The 18,813-nt window shown below is 32.4% G+C and overlaps 1 protein-coding gene across 1 annotated transcript in view; it reads right to left on the bottom strand.

Annotated features, from left to right (window-relative positions):
• The window catches only part of LOC118193455 (cell adhesion molecule Dscam1-like), an 809,657-nt gene that overhangs the window by 40,353 nt on the left and 750,491 nt on the right, over positions 1-18,813 (bottom strand). The window contains exons 24-25 of the mRNA XM_085823336.1: positions 6,793-7,031; positions 3,646-3,706 (exon numbers count right to left, since the gene is read on the bottom strand). Of these exons, the coding sequence (XP_085679462.1) occupies positions 3,646-3,706; positions 6,793-7,031 (300 nt within the window). The remainder of the gene's footprint in view (positions 1-3,645; positions 3,707-6,792; positions 7,032-18,813) is intronic.

The following is an 18,813-nucleotide window of genomic DNA, read 5'->3' as shown; positions in this document are numbered from 1 at the left end:
TTCAATATGATGTGTTTTGATTACCGTTAATTTACGGTTTTTTTTAAGAAAATAATTTTTTTAATTTTAACTACGTCAAAGTCCTTAATGAATGAAATATGAAAATTATAATAATGTTATGTATGTCATATTTCTTTCATTAAATTTTAGTAACTTGATACATAAATATCGAACTTAAGTATTTTATGATATACAAAAACATCTAATTTTTGGCCCGAAATCTGTAATTTAATCGTTTTATAATGTGGTTCATTATATAACCATTATAAATTATTGGGATTTGCTCATTTAAGATAAGAAACGAATGCACGTATATAAATTTACAATTTTAATACTTTGAAATTAACTCAAGAAAGGTTCTTTTAATCATAAATAAAGATTTTTTCTGAGATGGGTGGGATCTAGATATATTTAAAGGGTGATAAAAAAAAATAACTTTTCATTGAGAAAAGAAACATTAATTAAAAAATGCAAAATGATAAAAAAATTTTGACTTTTCATTGAACAAAAGGACATGAAAATAGGCACACAACAAATGAAAATCTTTATATTTAACATATGTGTAATTTTATCGCAAGCTGTAATTTTTATTTTAATGAACTCATTTAAGGATTCTTAAAAGATTATAAATATACGAAGTATACATATGTGTACTTGTATAAGAAAATGGTGTTTCCGAATATAAATAAATATGAAAATAAATGCTAGAATAATGATGTCTTTCAAATGAGAGCGCTGGAATTTTGTTTGCTTTTTTTTTTTTTTTTTCTTTTTTTTTAATGGTGTGTGTGTGTGTGTGCAAATACGACATTTCAGCAAAAGTAATTTTCCATTGTTATTTCAAGAAATATTTTTCTTCATTCTTTAAATAAAATAGAAACTAAAATGAGTTTCCTTCGATACCATCACAATAATTATTTTACTTTCGAATACTAAAAACAATTGCCGAAGATTTTCTGCTTAAAGCATTATTCCGATCCTTTTATCCTTGAAAAGGTTTTTCTGAATTTTTTTTTATTTATTTTTTTATTTTTTTATGAAATATATTTATAGGGTATTACATTTTTTTACAAATTTCTGCGAAATATGCTTACATATTCTATTTCCTAACAAATGTTCCGTGAAACATATACATTTCTTATAATAAGTTCTTTTAATATCTATATGTATATCTTATTTAAAAAAAAAAAAAAAAAAAAAAAAAAAAAAAAACAGCAAAACTAAAGATTTCAGAAAATGCCGTATAAAACAAGAACTTCAAGGTTATTCTCTGCAGCCGGATTTAACTCGTAACCATGAGAGCAACAACTACGAAGCAACAACAAGTTCGAGTCATCTAAATTTTTTCTTCCACTTCACTTCCGTTTAGCTTCTTTCGCCTCATCAAAGTACGCCAGTCAAGGCTGAGTTCAATTACAAACTCAGATGGCGTGAAGAAAATTATCGCTGTGCGATGATGACGTCACGAGTAACGATCTCAAACGGGGAGGCTGGCAACGGTCTTGAACCGCCAGTTTTTAAGGTAACAGACTATAGTCTCCGCTGAAACTTCTTTAAAATAACTAATAAATTCATCATAGTGCATGGTAATTTCTTCATAAATGTTATGGATCAATGTTTATCAAATTTCAAGTTCTTATCTTCGTAAGGCAAAATAAAATAACTCAGACATGAGAAAAATTTCAAAAACGTTTTAATCTAATGGCTTTTTTCCTCCCAAGTCTGCATGGCAAAAATATCTCAACATCCTATGTCTGCGTTTGTTATTTATGCTAGCCAGTTCTCCCTACTATGTGAATAAAACTTAAATTTCTAACATTCTTCACAGGGTCACTGGAAGTTATCTTTCAAGCAAAGAGATTACCTAAATAAAGATAGTTTCAATATTAAGAAACATTATTTTAAAGGAACATAGCAAAAGTCCAGTCTTGATCCAACGCTTTGGAAGTTCTGACGATATATTCAACTCCAATGTGACTTTTCAAAATGCTTATTTATAGACCTTAGAACAGCAGTTCTCAAACCTTTGACTAAAGCATACCATATAAATAAAAATTTAAAACTTTTGGTACCACCACTACAAAGTAGTACTTCTACCACCACTTTTGAACAAAGCTCAGATCGCAGAAATTTACGAGTGTTAGAGAAAAACTTTAATCAGGATGTTGGGGTTTTAATTTTTTGATTTAATAGTTAAAAATACTTTGCTTCTTTGCGTACCACCTATTTTTCTCTTGCGTACCACCGTAAAGAATAGTAAAATAACACAAAAGAGTCCGAGTGCCTAATGCGGTCACACTTCACACTAATGAACTCACATGTATTTATATTTTGAGAAAAATTAACATTTTTTGTAGTTGTTGAAATAACTATAGATACATACATGTAAGCATATGTACATATACGCACATGCATACAATATATTACATTTCCGAATCCGGCCCGATAACAGAAGATGCACCTAAATATTTGCAGGTCTTATTTCTATCTTTTATTTATCTTTAATATCTTTTATTTCAAGAAACATTTTAATAATTTAAAAGGCAAAACGTACTTACATAAAACGTACACTATCCTTTTTATTTAATCAATAGTTTCTTTTAGTTGTCTGTGTATAAATTAGGTTTTATGATTCACTTCTGAGAATATAAAGAGGTATCATTGATCAAGCATAATTAAAATCAAATATAGCAAAAATGTTCTCAGAAAAATGGTGCGTAATCTCTTTTTAATCTGCAATAAATCAAATTTACTCTTGAAACGTGAAATATTAATACACTATTCACATAACATTACAAAATAAAACGTTTTTGTAAACGAATAAAGAGCGCTCTTACTTACTAACTTGTATTAATAAGTAAGAGAGCTGAAGCTAACTATCATCCCTATTATTCCTTATTAATTTGTTATTTTAGAAAAGAACTATTACAATAGAACAGAGTTTCTTAAAATGTGGATCGCAACCCCCGTGGTGGCCGCAGGACCTTCAGTAGGGTGTCTCCGAAACGTTTAGCAGTTTTGGTATTTCTTTAACTTTGTAGAAATATTAGGAATATTTGGAAGCAGGCAAGATGAAAAATTAGCAACACTTTTGCCGGTAATCGAACCGCGGACCTCTGGAATGCACACCCAGTGTGCAGACCACCACACCACGAAGGCATGCCAAGAAGGCGGGAGAAATACCTTATTATAATAATTTTACATTTGCCAAATAATTTTACACAATGTATTTGAATACATATAGAGATGAGACCATACAGACAAAGAAAAAACGGAAACGGTTCGACTCATTCTTTTTATACTATAAACGTTCATTGTACTTGCTTTGCACATGATGCTGTCATTTCGTCTGTTATTTATTTAAAAGTTTTACATTGTTTCATGTCTTAAAATTATAAATTAAAGTTAATGACCTAAAACTGCAAAAGTATATTACAGTACAAGTAAAAAATAGGCAGTTTCACTCACACGTGTTTCGGATTTGCGAAATGCTTACAAGGTTCCAGAAAATTTTTGTAAGTATTATGCGGCTAAAAAAATCTCAGTGATAAAAAGGGGTCGCGACTGAAAAAAAAATTAAGCAGCCCTGCAATAGAAACACTTTGATGTTTGAAAGCGGATTTCGGATGTAAAGACCGTACTTACCGTAATCTCGAATTTCAATCGTCCCATCCTGATCTGATGGCATATGGTAACTGTGTCTTCGCTAAATAGTGAAAAGAATAACATTTACTTCCTTTAAATAGGAACTCATTAACATCTCTGTTACAAAGAATAAAAATTAATTAATAAAATAATTCTATATAAACATGCTTAGCAATTGGAAATTGAAACTCGTTTCAATTAGCACAAAGCAAAATATTGTTAAATAAAGCAGCGAATAAAAGTGGGGGAAAGGAGAAATACTTAAAAATTATTTGCCAAAGCGAGAAACCGCTGTTACTTAGGAGTTTATTACCTTGAAAATCACTCAATAAATTAAAGTGAAGTGTTTTATGAAGTCCTAATAACACATACATATTTCACTGATTATTATTTCGTTCCTTGTGCTCATACGTTATTTTTAAGTGAAACAAAATAGCTATAAATGATTTAACGTACACTACGAATAAATACGATCTGAGATTTGGCATTAGCTTCCATATAATTAGCAACTAATATATAATTTAATTTAATCTCATTTATTCATTTGTGCATTAAAATGTGCATTGAGTACATCAGAGACAGGCTAAACGTTTTTAGATTTATTTGGACGACAGCAACATCTGAAGTTGTCACAAGAGGTACACAATTAGGATTTAAGATTTTTACATTGCATATCATTTTCCCAAATAACGTGTCTGGAATGCGTCATTTCTAGATCAGCTCATCTGGCATGGCTTGCGTAAAGCTGATGACGTAGCTGATTCGGAACCTGAAATCAAAATTTCGAGAACTGATAACTTTCTAGTCTAAACCCAAACCTTGTCTTGATGAGCCTCCATATTGGATAACTCAGTACTTTACTTTCAGGTCTCTTCTCTTTGCTTTGTCGAAACTGCTAACTAAGCCGCTATCTAAAATGTGTATAAAACTGTTGGGTGAGTGATGCGCCCATGATCATGTGTAATGATAAATTTATTTTCGATAATCAGTTCGTGTCTAGCAATAAGAATTATGTTTAATTCTGCCACATCTGTCTACATGTCCCTCCTTCGAGTGTATTCTTTCTAATTACGCAGTAACGTATCCCCAAGATAGGACGCAGAGAACCATCGTCAATTCGTTGCAGTATATCTACATATATTATATATATATATATATATATATATATATATATATATACATAATTTGAATTTAACAAACATTCTTTATTCGCAAAATGCAAATTGAAAGATAATTAAAAAATAAATTTAAATTATGAAATTTTAAGTTAAATGATTAATTATTGCTGCGAACTAATCTGCAATATCAGACTGACATAAGTCTGTCTCCTGCCTGCTCAACAAATATATATATATATATATATACAGGGTGATTCTAAATTGCTTTTACAATTTAAGTGAGGTTACAGTACTTGTCCATGTCCATATGGGCAATAATTACCATAGAACATAGGGTCGCATTCCACCCTGAGATGCAGAAAAGAGGATTATTAGAATTTCAACCTGTTCTTACAATAGTGTTGGAAGAGCGAATGACCAAGACCAAAAGTTCCGCAATCAATTTAGTTAAAAACTCACAGAGAGTGCACAAAACTGAAAGCTTGGCGTTCGAGTGTTAATTCGTGCTTAGACACTGATGGCAAACACTCAAATGCACGTCTTTAGTTCGCAAGGTCTCAACCTCGCAAACGATTGAAATAAGTTAATTATCTAATCAGGAGGTGAATATTATCCACTCCAACTTCCGTTGTATGCCGAGATTACCATGAAACCATGAAAAGTTCATGCTGTGTTCCGGCTGTCAGAACTTCGTGTCCTATAGAAGGGTACTTCAAGTAGAATGACCGCAGTGCAGTATGTCCAGGAGGACAGGATAGAAGATGGCGAAGGAGGAAAATTTATACTTTGTTATCAAAGTATTCAGCCATGATTAGATAATTAAGCGCTGCAATCGTTTGTGAAATTGAGACCTTAAGACGCAAAAATGTGCATTTGAGTGTTTGCCATCAAAGTCTGAGCACGAATTAACACTCGAACGAGGTGTTTCGGTTTTATCCGTTTTGTGCACTCTCTGTAAGTTTTTCACTAAACTGATTGCGCAACTTTTGGTCTCGTTCATTCGCTTTCCCGACACTATTTAAGATCAGGTTGGAATTCTAATAGTAATTCTATGGTAATTATTGCTAATTTAAATGAGTACTATCACCCCTCTTTATTGGTAAAAACAATTTAGAATCACCCTGTATATATATATATATATATATATTAAATGCATAGAATTTAAATAATATATAGGAATATAATTGATGGAAGTAAAAAGTATTTAGATGTACAATATAAATAAAATTGTAAATTATATAGAGAGATAGATAGGTAAATAGATATAGATATAGATATATATTTCAGATATATATGCATATTAAGAAATTTTTTCAAATCGAAAACAAAACTACGAGACAGCACTTATTTTTTAAAAAATAAAACCTTGATGTTCTTTCGTTTCTGATAAAAAATAGCTATTTATAGTATTTTGTAAAAACATTTTAATAGCATTTTCCATTACAGTATTTTTATTTTTATTTATTATTGAAATTTGTGTAACTCTATTTAAAAGTTACATTACTGTTAACCTTATTAAATTCTATATGTAAATCACAGAAAAGTTAAAGCTTTGTATTACGGGGGAAATATAAAGATAAATTCCCGCGATAAAATTCATTCGAAAATCGAATTATAACTTCATACCCTACAATGGGAACTAACAATATTGTATATCAGAAATTAAATTCTTAAAGCACAAAAACAGTATTAAAAATCACTAAAGCCTGTTTATTTAACCTATAATGTATTTCCTCCAAACGAACTTTAGAATTATTAAATGGATTTTTTTTTTCAATGAACAACAAATTAACAAAGTAAAACTGTGACTTTCGATCAAACATAACTAATCTTAATGTTTTGAAAAGTAAGTGAAATGTTCATTTGGAAAATATTTTTCCTTTTGGAGATTCAAAGCGGAAAAAAAGAACTTAGCACCTTTGATATTTAATTTTATACATTATTAGATTTTGTGAGAAGAATTAGCATTTGAAAAAGTGAAAATTTGGTGCAGAAATTAAAATTAATGCGCAGTACATGCAAAACCTACCATATCATCTCGCATTTGCTGAGGTATGTCATACAAATGGTCATTCTGTCGAGTACTGTGATGATGTAGACTCCGACACCCATCTCTCTCCATGCCAACTTCGTCTCGATGCAAAACCGGTACGCGACTTGTTGCGTATGGTGCAGGAAAATACACAGATTCCCGGTTCTGATCGTACGTTTTTTCCAAATCTGTCATTGCTAATGCATCGCTTTTCCCATCCTCGTTACCCCTCACACCTAAAACAGAAAAGAGATAAAGGATTTTACTAAAATATAAACAACGTTTGTCAAGACTAAACATAACACTTATAAAACTATTTTAACATTAAACATATACAGTATGTATAATATATAGAGTATGTATACCATATGCAATATATATAACGTATACAGTATCCATAACAGTGTATCATGTACAGTATGTATAATATATAGAGTATGTATACCATATGCAATATATATAACGTATACAGTATCCATAACAGTGTATCATGTACAGTATGTATAATATATAGAGTATGTATACCATATGCAATATATATAACGTATACAGTATCCATAACAGTGTATCATGTACAGTATGTATAATATATAGAGTATGTATACCATATGCAATATATATAACGTATACAGTATCCATAACAGTGTATCATGTACAGTATGTATAACATATAGAGTATGTATACCATAAACAGTATATATAACGTATACAGTATGCATAATATTATATCATATACAGTATGTAAAACATATAAAATATGTATACTATATACATTATATATAGGGTGCGGCCGCATTCATAGTGTAATTTGACTTGCGTAGCACAATGATGTATTGCATGAATGCGTGCCAGCTCGTGCCGCATTCGTGTACCAATAAGCTGCCTTTTCTAGTGTGACAGTGATATTGGTCGTTGAAGTGCACAGCATCGTGCCTTTGCTGTTGTATGTTATTTCAACAATAACTAATTTGCTATTGCTACCCAGCGTCTATTTCGGTAACATTTCAATTTGGGACGTTATGGGAAAGTTCCAGATGGAAGGAACATTGCTACAGACATTTCCAGATAGAGTAATTTCCAGTTTTGGTGACATTTCCCAGCCGCCTCACTCACCTGATCTTTCATGTGCCGACTTCGGGGGCACCTGAAGCAAGAAGTTTTCCGAACACGTTGTGCCACCATTCCTGAGTTCAAGGATCGCATTCGAACTGCCGTCGGCAGTGTCCCGAATACGTTACGCCGAGTTATGGCAAGCTTCCAACGCCGACTAGATGAATGTGTTGTGGAGAGGGGGCATCATATTCAAAAAGTAATCCACGCAATGGGCAATGGCTTACACGTAAGTAAATGACATACCTTTAACTATTAATTCACATAAGAGGTAATAAATAAATTACAATTACTGCCTTATAGTTTTCTTTTCATATCCTACTATGAACGCTGCCGCACCCTATATAAAGTATACAGTATGTATATAAACTTTACTGTGTGCATTAGGATAATTTGAAGCTACTGAAAATATTCCAAACCTTAATATGGACAAACAGAAAAAGTATTCGGACTATAAATTTCACCTGAAACTATAATTACATACATAAAAAAGCTATAGATATCTGTGTTTTCTAATACGCACAGAAATATGTGTAATGGACACACACACAAATAAATATAAATAAAAAAAGCGGAGAGATTGATTCGACATCACTGAAAGGAAGAAATAAGTACATTTCCTTAGTTCCTTAACAAAGATAATTCCAGCTGTTGAAACAGATGAAAGATACCATGCAATGACAGGCTTTCTTATTTTCCGTCTGTTAAAACATGTATATATATATATATATAATATACACATGCCCAAAACTTATCAATACGCATCATTATGCTGTTCTAGAGTTGCATAATTCGACGAACCAGTTTTATTGAGATTTGAATAATTAAAACATTTTCAGTATCAAATAATTACACATGCAAATTTCATATCGTTATCGTTATCGTTAAGGGTTATGTAACTCACAAACGGGTGCGAAAAAAATTAGCTCTGTCAAAGAACTGCGTTAGTGACAAACTCTGAATTCGGAAGAACAAATCTGTAATTGTGAGGTTGTATAGTTTATTTTAAATACAATAGATGATTTAGAAGAAACCTAGAAATATGCGCAGCAATCACAAAGTTGCAATGGAGATCGAAATCACACACAATTTTGTCTCTAGGATTCATATAGCGTTTAAAAAAACAACGTGCTTCAGACCTTCTGTCTACGGTTACACAAGAAGAATGATAACTCGCGGCAACAACCGAACGCAGTCGGAAATACACACTAAGCCATTTGATAAGTCTTTTGCAGTGCGGGAAAGTTTGTTATGATTGACTGCATAGGGGCAAGTTAATTTCGTTCGTCGAGTCAGAGTTTGAATATTCCACTAAACTGTAATTCGATGCATGAAAGATTTACCCATAGGAGATGTCGTTAGATTACTGCAATTAGATGATACATTTTACTAAATATCTTGACTCCGATGAAAATGGATTCAATCTGCAATCAAATTTCAAATAATAATTCATCTGGCACGAAAGAAGAAAGGCGGATCAGTAGGAAAGTACTAGTATACAAAGAAAGTATCATCATGGTGTTGCTGGGGTCCTAACATAAACCAGCACCATTATTGATTTATATATAAAAACAAACTACGAAGACTGTGCAGTAATATTACGACTGGAGACTACTATTACTAAGAGACTATCGAATATCATATTCGCTGGCTCCATGATGTTATTGTTGATGCATTTATTTTTGAGAACAAAAATACCATGCCTCGTTTAACTCATTCTAATTTCTCATTTTTGTTGAATAACGAAAGTCAACATCAGCATTATTCTACAGTTCCAGTAATCATCCTTATTTAAAAACAGCAGGACGAAAGTGAATAGGATGCAGAAATGAGAAACAGTAAACTGGTTATTGATTCGTCAAAAATGCAAATTAAGTATTGAAGAATTCATTGTGACTCGTAACTATAGAAAAGGGGGATAAGCAGGAATGCAATGGAAAAAGGTACATAGTTATATGCAATAAATACAACTTGACTCTTTGAAGGCCAAAACGCCCGAGATAGCCCTTCATTCAACGACCACAACCGCCCGAAACGGCCGAAATTGCGATCTTGTTTTTTTCTTCTCTCATCCTAAGGTCTGCAGTAGCAGGTGCAGTTTCTTCAAATTCATTGCACCAGTTTTATTGCAGACCGCTTTTCATAAAATTTTAATGGAAGCTTCTATGTCAGGATGTAAAAGAGATATAATTTTAAATCTTCACCTCTATTTATGCATTAATGAAAAGGAAGGGAAGGAAATAGACGGCATGGGTAATGGACGGGGACAGGCGTTCGGTTAAGCATAGAGGGCTAGGGAAGGCTTTGGTTTTCTAAGGGTTAATGAAGCAAAATCTGCGCAAATGTTTCTTCCATTAAACATTTTAACTGAGAAATACAGTTGATTTCAGTACATTAAAACATAAAAATTAAAAATATAGTTTCTAGAACCACTAATCGGATGAAGAAGAATTCCTTTGTGAGAAAACGGTCTATACAGTAAGACCCCGCTTAACGCGGGGGATCTGTTCCATCAAAGTAGAGCGTAATGCGAAACAGCGCTAAACGAGGCTATCTTAACATGTAAATAATGGAGTTAGGGGAAGATGGATAGAAAATTTGTTAGGTATTAAATTTAATAATGTTTTTTTAATAAAAATAAAACCAAACATTTATTTCTTACAAAAATAAAAACAATATAAACGAATATATTTATAAAAACAAATAAAATTCTAAGCTAATCAGATCATTCAGTCTATTCTGTGTTTCAAATTTTCTGCCTTTTTTTTCCAAGAAGGCATTATGATAGATTGGCTTAATGGCATATTGCGTTCAATTTCGTCGTCAATCCATATAGACAGTCGTTTTTCCATTTCCTCTATAATGTTATTTCTAGAACGGGTAATTCTAGTTGCAGAACTTGACGTAGTTGCAGTTGCTGATGACAGTATTTTTTCTTTATTCTTAAGAATTGTCCTTATTGTTGAAGTTGCCAAATTCAATGCAGCACTAATTTGAGATTGACGCTTACCAGAATCTAATCTTCTAATCACTTGCATTTTAGTTTCCAGTGAAATGCTTTTTCTGGTTGCTTTCTTTTCTTGTTTTTTATTATTGACCATGATAAAAACTAAAGATCATAATATTTGTCACTGTATTAATCGTTATAGTATTATGTAAATTTATATTTACAATAATGTCAACAAATGTTTCAAATGATAAAAATGCTTCCGTACAGCACCTCACCGCACCAAACAAGAAACGTAACTACAAAGTTTCGGATATGTTATTTGGAAACCTACCGCTGCGCACAATTTCGAGGAATCCCCGTAGTTCATGCTGCGAGCAATTTCGGGGAATCCCGAGGTTGAAATAAAAGAGCGCTAAACCGAAACAGCGCTAAACGAAACAACGTTAAGCGGGGTCTTACTGTATTTTAATAATTGATCATTCAAGTTTAGTTAAACACATGTAAACTACTGAGAGTTGTTTATTCAATGGCTAAAACTAAAGACCCTAAAGTTCGTATTCCAGTTATACAGATCATATTACTTGATATATTAATTTTCTAATTAATTTCAATTTACTAGAAATTACTAGATAAGCTGAGGAAAGGTTTGAGGATCCAAAATTTAGTTCTTAATCTTTTAGGTCCAAGAAACCTGCCTAACTTCTTACACGCTGTTATGATAGAATGTAGTTCAATCGCTTGAAATTTTTATACTGTTTTAATCATTATTACATGTCACATCTTATTTTACTATGAACTAAAATATATATAATTGTTATTGCTAGCTCATTGTTTTAAATTTTTTTTTTGAGTTTTCAAGATGCATCCTTGATAAATACTTTTTTTCCAGTTATTCTCACTTATGATTCACTTTGATTTGTAAAGAAATAGCTGCGCTATACTAAACTTATTAATATGGCAAACTCCGAGATCTGCCTACATGAGGGAACAGGAAACTCCTGTTCATTACACTTTCTCATGCCCCTTAACTTAGGATAATCACATAAAATTCTCACTAACTGAAAATCTCCTGGCATTCCAAAGGTTTCTAATTAAAGGTAAACCTCAGTATCTGAAGTTTAAAAAATGATACAACGACTCTCTTCCTACGACCTAGATCTTTATCAAGTAATTCATACTGCTTAAATTTAATGATATTTTACAAACTGTGAGTATGTTCAAAAGGACTCTACTTGTTAAATTAATAAACTGTAATAACCATTAATAACTGTAATAACCCCGTAGATACCTAATCATTATTATTATTATTATACTTGATTATGACATTGTATTTCTAGTATTTATTACGTTTATCTGCTACTAATTACGTTTATCTGTTAGTTTTGTTACACCAAGACAAATATTAATTTTAATTTGTTAATTTCAAATTTCATTGAAATTATATTGTAATGTGTTTTTGTCCTGAATCATTATTTTTAATAAATACTAGATGCGCGGTGTACAGTGGGACGGTGTAATAGGTAAAATCTTGATCTTCTGAAAGCTTCAGTTGCTCATGCCTCAAGCATTCATTGTAAATTCTTATAAGCCATGCTATTTTTTATGAGAGAGTTAGTATGAGAAGGCATTACCAGTTGACCTATGATACACAGCTGGTGTCCCCCATACTTTTACCAGGCCCACCAGCGACCAAGCGGTAAAGTCGCCGAATACTGGTAGTTCGGTCCGAGTTTCGAAACCCGGGAACGGGCTGCTTGCACGGGCGTTTTCGTGGTTTTCTCTATGTGTAACGTTTACACGAGCCAATTTCACTTAGAAAGTCATTCGCGAAGGCATCCTTCTCCTTAGACATATAGCCGTCGATGGTCTGTAGTAATCACATTAAGAAAACCAACCCATACTTTTATCCTTAACTTACCTGTACAAAAAATACTGCAGGCGAAAATATAATATTAGAAAAAGCCATATTACACACCGTGCAATAGTTGCATCATTATTTTATGCCATTAGTTCTCTTTTTTTAACTTATTACGTGCTTTGCCCTCAGGCACTACATGGGAAGAGTGGGATTCCGCATGGAAGTCTTTTTAAGGGAAACTGGCTCGTATCCAAGCTACACAAACCACAAAAACGCCCATGCAGGCAGCCTGTTCACCAGGACTCGAACCCCGAACCGAACTACCAGTGTTCAGCGGCTCACTCTGCCGCTGGTCGGCCGTTAATTCGCATTTTACTATTAATTTATTTCATATAAAATATTAAAAATTTCTAAATTATTTGTCAACGCTTTAAATTAGTTCAATGGAATAATAAAATAGCATAAACGATAAATAAATTGCACAATAAATATCGTACATTCGAAATAAGTGTATGAGAGGAAGAATTAAACCAAATCAAATATGCAATAGTTTATCGAAATTTCAATGTATTGCAATTGGACGCTGTTCCTTTCAGAAGTAATTCTAGAGTAATTTTGAAAAGCTAATAAATATATTTACATTTCCTTTGTAAGAGATATCACCTCCTTGTGGAATTTAGCTAAACGTTTTCCTATCTTTTTTAGACTGCTTTGATAACTAAATATTGCATTTTAAAATTTTCAATCTGATACCAGACATTATTAAGAATACGAAACTATTTCTTACCCCAGCTTATTTTTTAGGGAATTCTAAACCAAATATCTTCAAAGTTATAACAAAGAAAATAAAATTTCATAGCACGCTTTTAAAAGGAATTCCTTTTGTGCTATTGAGCGTGACTGTGGTTAATAATGCGCGCAGTTCTTGAAACCTGTCAATAACTATCACATATAATAAAACAAAACTACATCAGACAAATGATTCTAACGCGATTTCGAGAGAAACTTTTTCTTTACTCTGCGGATGATAAAGTACAAATTGAGTTGTTCTCTTCTACCCCTATTTCTTTCTTCCACACTTAAGCCAAGCTTTCGAAATCTCAGTCCGGATTCCGATACCCTTACTTATAGAAGAGGATGCGGGATATATATGCTTAGTCAGCAGAGCGAAGGAAATGATCTATATATTTATTTTTTTGTCTTTTCCTCCGTTCTTCTATTACTTTTTTCTTCATCTCTCGGCGAAATCAAATAAACGGCAAAGTCAATAAACATTTCGGATCTGACGAAGTTTCAGGGTCGATGCTAAGCTGGCCTGAAAGCTATCATTCACACAAAAGCTCTCTTAGATCAATAAAAAGAATGAAACTTTACATTATTTTTCTCTTTTACTTATAAAAAGTGGCCAGTAAGTGTAAAAAAGAAATTAAATAGGTTTTCTTCCCCATCCATTTTGGCAGTAGAGTTTATTTGATTTTAGAAGATTTATATTGGTTCAACGTGGGATTTTTCTCAGCTTAAAATTTAATCATTATCTTTTCCAATAAATGTTTCAACAAAAAAACATTAAAATAAAATATATATGTAATAAATGTCAAGTAATGCATTGTACCGCGCTATTTTACCCTTTGTAAAATATGTTGGGTGAAGGGAAACATACATTGGCTACAAAATATATTTTTTTCTGGATATCATATGAGATTTCGTTACATCGTATGCGTATTGAGTATTTAAGAAATGTTTAAATTGCATTCAACATTGAATTTGCAATTTTATTATTAAAAGCAGCTTATCTGTTATTTTTGTATGTTTCGGTTGCAATATATTGTTACGAATTTTGTACATAGGTACATAATTTTAGTAAAATTATACATAAAATTGCAGTATTTTTCTCTATAATGTAAAGTGAAAAGCTGAGAGATACGATGTTGTGCAGGAAAAATAAGACTACAAAGAAAAGTCTGTTTAACATTGAGTAAGTGTCTATCTCGGTAATTTGGCGAGATATCACCAAGCTGGCAAAGGTTTTGACAAGTAATTTTTGTCGAAACTGTTAGTGAAAAATAGCCAAAAGTCGCGAAACTTGGCGCCTTTTGACGACATTTTGGTCCGGTTCCTGTATAACTATAATGGATATTGTAATTCATTGACTGTAATTGAAGCTCTGTGTAGCTGAAACCGTATTCGTGATTGAACCATAACTGAAACCGTAATCTCATAAGCCTTCCAGTAATTTTCAGAAACAGAAAGTACAAGAAATATCTCGACGGCCGGGTTAAAACTATTGCCAGACTGGAGAGAGCATCTCCTCTCAGCTGTTAGTTCAGCGTTAGTTCGGAATAATGAGATATCTCCGGGATAACTTCTCTCTTAAGTTATGCTTTGCAATCCGTTGTGTTTAACGTTCTTAGTAGTTTAAAGTGTAACTACTGATTATGCTCTGTGATCCTGTGAAGTGTTGTACGAGTTTTTGTGGAAAGTTCCAGAACTGTGAAGTGTTTCTTTTTAAATAAATTTTATCAAGCTAATCATCAGTTATGTGTACATTCAATCTATTACAAACCTATACAAAAGAGACTATTTTCTTTGTATAAGAATCAAACCGCCGGCCAGATGTTATAGTGGCTATGGGAGCCTACAGCGGTACTGAAGAGCCCGGGTTAAAATCCAGAAGAAGGCAAGGATATTTGTAAATGTATTGTCTTTACGGCAGGGGAGACCTCTAAATACATGGCGAGTCTAATATCCTCTCTTCTGATTTGGTGGTAGCGAAAAAATTTGACCTCGGATCCCCCCCCCCCCAGCGTGCTCTCCCTCAAAATTTGAGTGGAAGTAGAAATCCAACTTCCTTAAGCTCACAATTCTTCTATGAAATTCATAGACAAAACAACAAAAATAAGAGTCAAACCACGATTAATTGCAATCGCACTTAACTAAAATGACTCAGAAAAGTGATTTTGAATCTTTGATTTCAAAATCAAAACAGCTTCAATTTTTGTATGTCTGCTTTTCTCTAATAGATTGGATCTTTTGAGAAATAATAGAATTTATGTTGAAAATAAGCGATATTGCATGAAATATAAGTAACTGCTAAATTTTTGATGTTCAAGAGGTAATTCATTCAATGCTCGTCAGAAGGTACACTAACGTATAAAGCATCTCAGAATTTTATGCATTATTTTGCAAACATAGATGAGTAAATATATCATAATGTATATTTAATAATATTGTATTTATTTATGCCTGAATTCTCAAAGGAATTTTACATGGATCCGTGAAAACATGGCTTCGCTTCGATTAAAACATTGACTAAATAGGTTAATTATAAAATTAGCCACTTAAATGCCTAATTTTCGCTTGAACATATAGCTGATGTCAACTTTAAAGTAAACGAACTCATTCCTAGTACTCGATCATTGTGCATACATGAGTGCCTTCCATAGCGTTAGTTTGTTGACTGCAAATAAAAAATGTGCAGCAATATAAAGTAAAAATGTGTGTGTGTGTGTAATTATGGCAAAGCCTCGAGGGCTATCTGCCTAAGAGGAGGGATGCCTCCGTGGAGGACTTTCTAAGGGAAACTGGCTCGTATACACGTTACACATGGGGAAAACCACGAAAACGCCCATGCAGCCAGCCCGTTCGCGGGATTCGAACCTCGGACCGAACTACCAGTGTTCAGCGACTTTACCGCTCGGCCGCTGGTGGGCTAAAGTAAAAATGAGCGGCTTGTGTAAACAGCATGATAAACAGTCAATTACTAATTTATGAAAAGAATAGAACTATTTATTTACTATGTTTGTCTGTGTTATATAAGTTCTTCGGAGAAAATTCTGAAGTAAATTATTTTAGAATGAAGTTACGTAAGAAAAAATTCACTTATTCATTCCTTCAGTTTGCAACCGATACCTATTCATTTTGCTTCTTTTTTGTTTCAAAATAATTAACATAAAGCTGGATATTTAATCCTGAATATTTAATCTGAGTAATTTTTCATCCATGTTTACATTACATTGATCGTTGCAACTTTTTAATAAATCCAAGTTATTCTTCGCATTCTTAATCGAGATAAATCCTTTTGTTCTAATGCTACAAGTTACTTTGTAATGCAAGGAATACTATATGAAAATTTACCCAAATTAATTTTCTCGTTAGGCTATTTTCCCGTCGGCTGATTTCAATTTTAATATTAACTCAGTTTTCACATTCATAATTTAGTTACGGTGTCAAAGAATTCAAAAAGGAAGCGAACATCTACGACCCAATTAGGAACCTAAAAGATAAGATCATACTTCGAGCTAAGGCACAGAATTTAAAAACCATAATAATGTGACAAAGAGAATATACTTTAAATTGTGAAGAATAAGATACTAGGCGCGAGTGATACATTAGTGTTAATAAAAAACAAAATATTAATATAAAAAATGAAGAAACAACATTTAAATAGCAGTTTTAGATGTACACACTAGAATATGCATGCAAATTCTAGTGCAATGAAAACAGCTGTATTTTTCATAAAAAAATGGAAATTAAGCTTAGTAGACATTAGTAAAGAAAGTTCAAAGTTTTTATCATATCCATTGAACATACATTTAATTTTCAGAAGATTTTTGGGTAACAGTTATTCAAATTAATTCAATATGATATATGTATAATTAGTGAGTAATTTACATTAAAGAACTGTAGGTAGAAATGTTAGAATTAAAATAGCTTCAGAATTAGATAACATTAATAAATATTTCGACACTTCAGCCCTTCAAAAAAAATATTTATTTCCCGGCAACTTCACTGAAAAATGTTTAAATGATTCTTAACACCCCATGAAAAGGTTTAACAATCGTAAGTTAGATTGATTTAAATTTTATAATATGTACTTAAGCTAAACAATACTCTTTCTCTGTGATTTTATTTCATTTTGTGCTTCTAGGCATTCTCTTTAAATTGAATAAATTAACTTTTTATGTAACGAATCTGTACATGTTCAAAATGCAATTTCTTTTTCGAAATAATGAAAACGTACATAATTTTGAATATCGTATTATAATTTGGCTGCAATAAAAGTTTATGTAGAACTGATGTAGGACAAAAATAATTGAAGATTATAGTTAAGAAGAGAACGGCAGTTTTGTATATATGCATTATTAGGTTTCTAGTGATCCTTTTTCTGAAGATATATTTGATTTAAGGAATGACTGATGCGAAAACTAGTGTTAGTGTGGAATTTTAAATCTAGAATTAATACCCGACAGACGATAGCTATACAAAAGCAAAGCTGAAATTAATTATAAGATGAAACGTGAATCTGGCTGTATGCGTGAGGGATTCTACTTCTTATCGAAGCATATTCAAGAAGCTATCGAAGGTATCAAATCCGATGCATCAAAATCTACCCTTTTCCTCATTTTGAATTTTTTATATTAACAAATAACCCTATAATAAATTAGTAATGGGTAAAATATCATAAATAGTAATAATAATAAAAGACTATTAATACGATTTGTGAGAAACCTACTGCTATTTAATACAAAAGCCAGCAGTTTAAGTATACATAATAAACTAGAGTAAATTATGTTGTGACCAAGAACACGAAGACTATCTGTCTTGTAGAGACATTAGAATTTTTTGGAAGCAGGAGAGATGAAAAATGAGCAACGCATTCGTTGGAACTCGAATATGCGTCGAGCGTGCTGACCACTACACCACGAAGGCATGCTAAGAACGCGGGAGAAATTACCTTGTAGCGTAAAGAGGTTATCATATATGGCTAAAGTCCCTGCTACACATTTCTAAGAAGAGAGATTTTGGTAGCACTGGTTTAAATGGGCGGATTCCTAGAAAAAAGAGCCCCGCTGGAAGTCCCGGCTAGCTACGGAAACAATGCTGTGGCTACGCGGGATTTTTTGAAACCTCACCGAAAAGGTCTCGGGTCCCGGGTAGAGACAACCAATCAGACGAAAGTTCTGCTTCTGAAGAATCACGTGATCCCAATTTGAGCGATAATCGATTATTCTTTGGCGTTCAAATCTTTGTAGTAAGTGAGAATGGTAACCTAGCTACATATGTTTCCTGGAATTGTGCATGTTCTGAGAATTGTCCCTTT

The sequence above is a fragment of the Stegodyphus dumicola genome, chromosome 9 (assembly GCF_044657685.1).
Source record: "Stegodyphus dumicola isolate Sdum_Otavi_A_Nest chromosome 9, ASM4465768v1".
Taxonomy (NCBI): Eukaryota; Metazoa; Arthropoda; class Arachnida; order Araneae; family Eresidae; genus Stegodyphus; species Stegodyphus dumicola.
The sequence above is the reverse complement of the archived record's forward strand: the minus strand, read 5'-3'. Positions and strand labels throughout refer to the sequence as shown.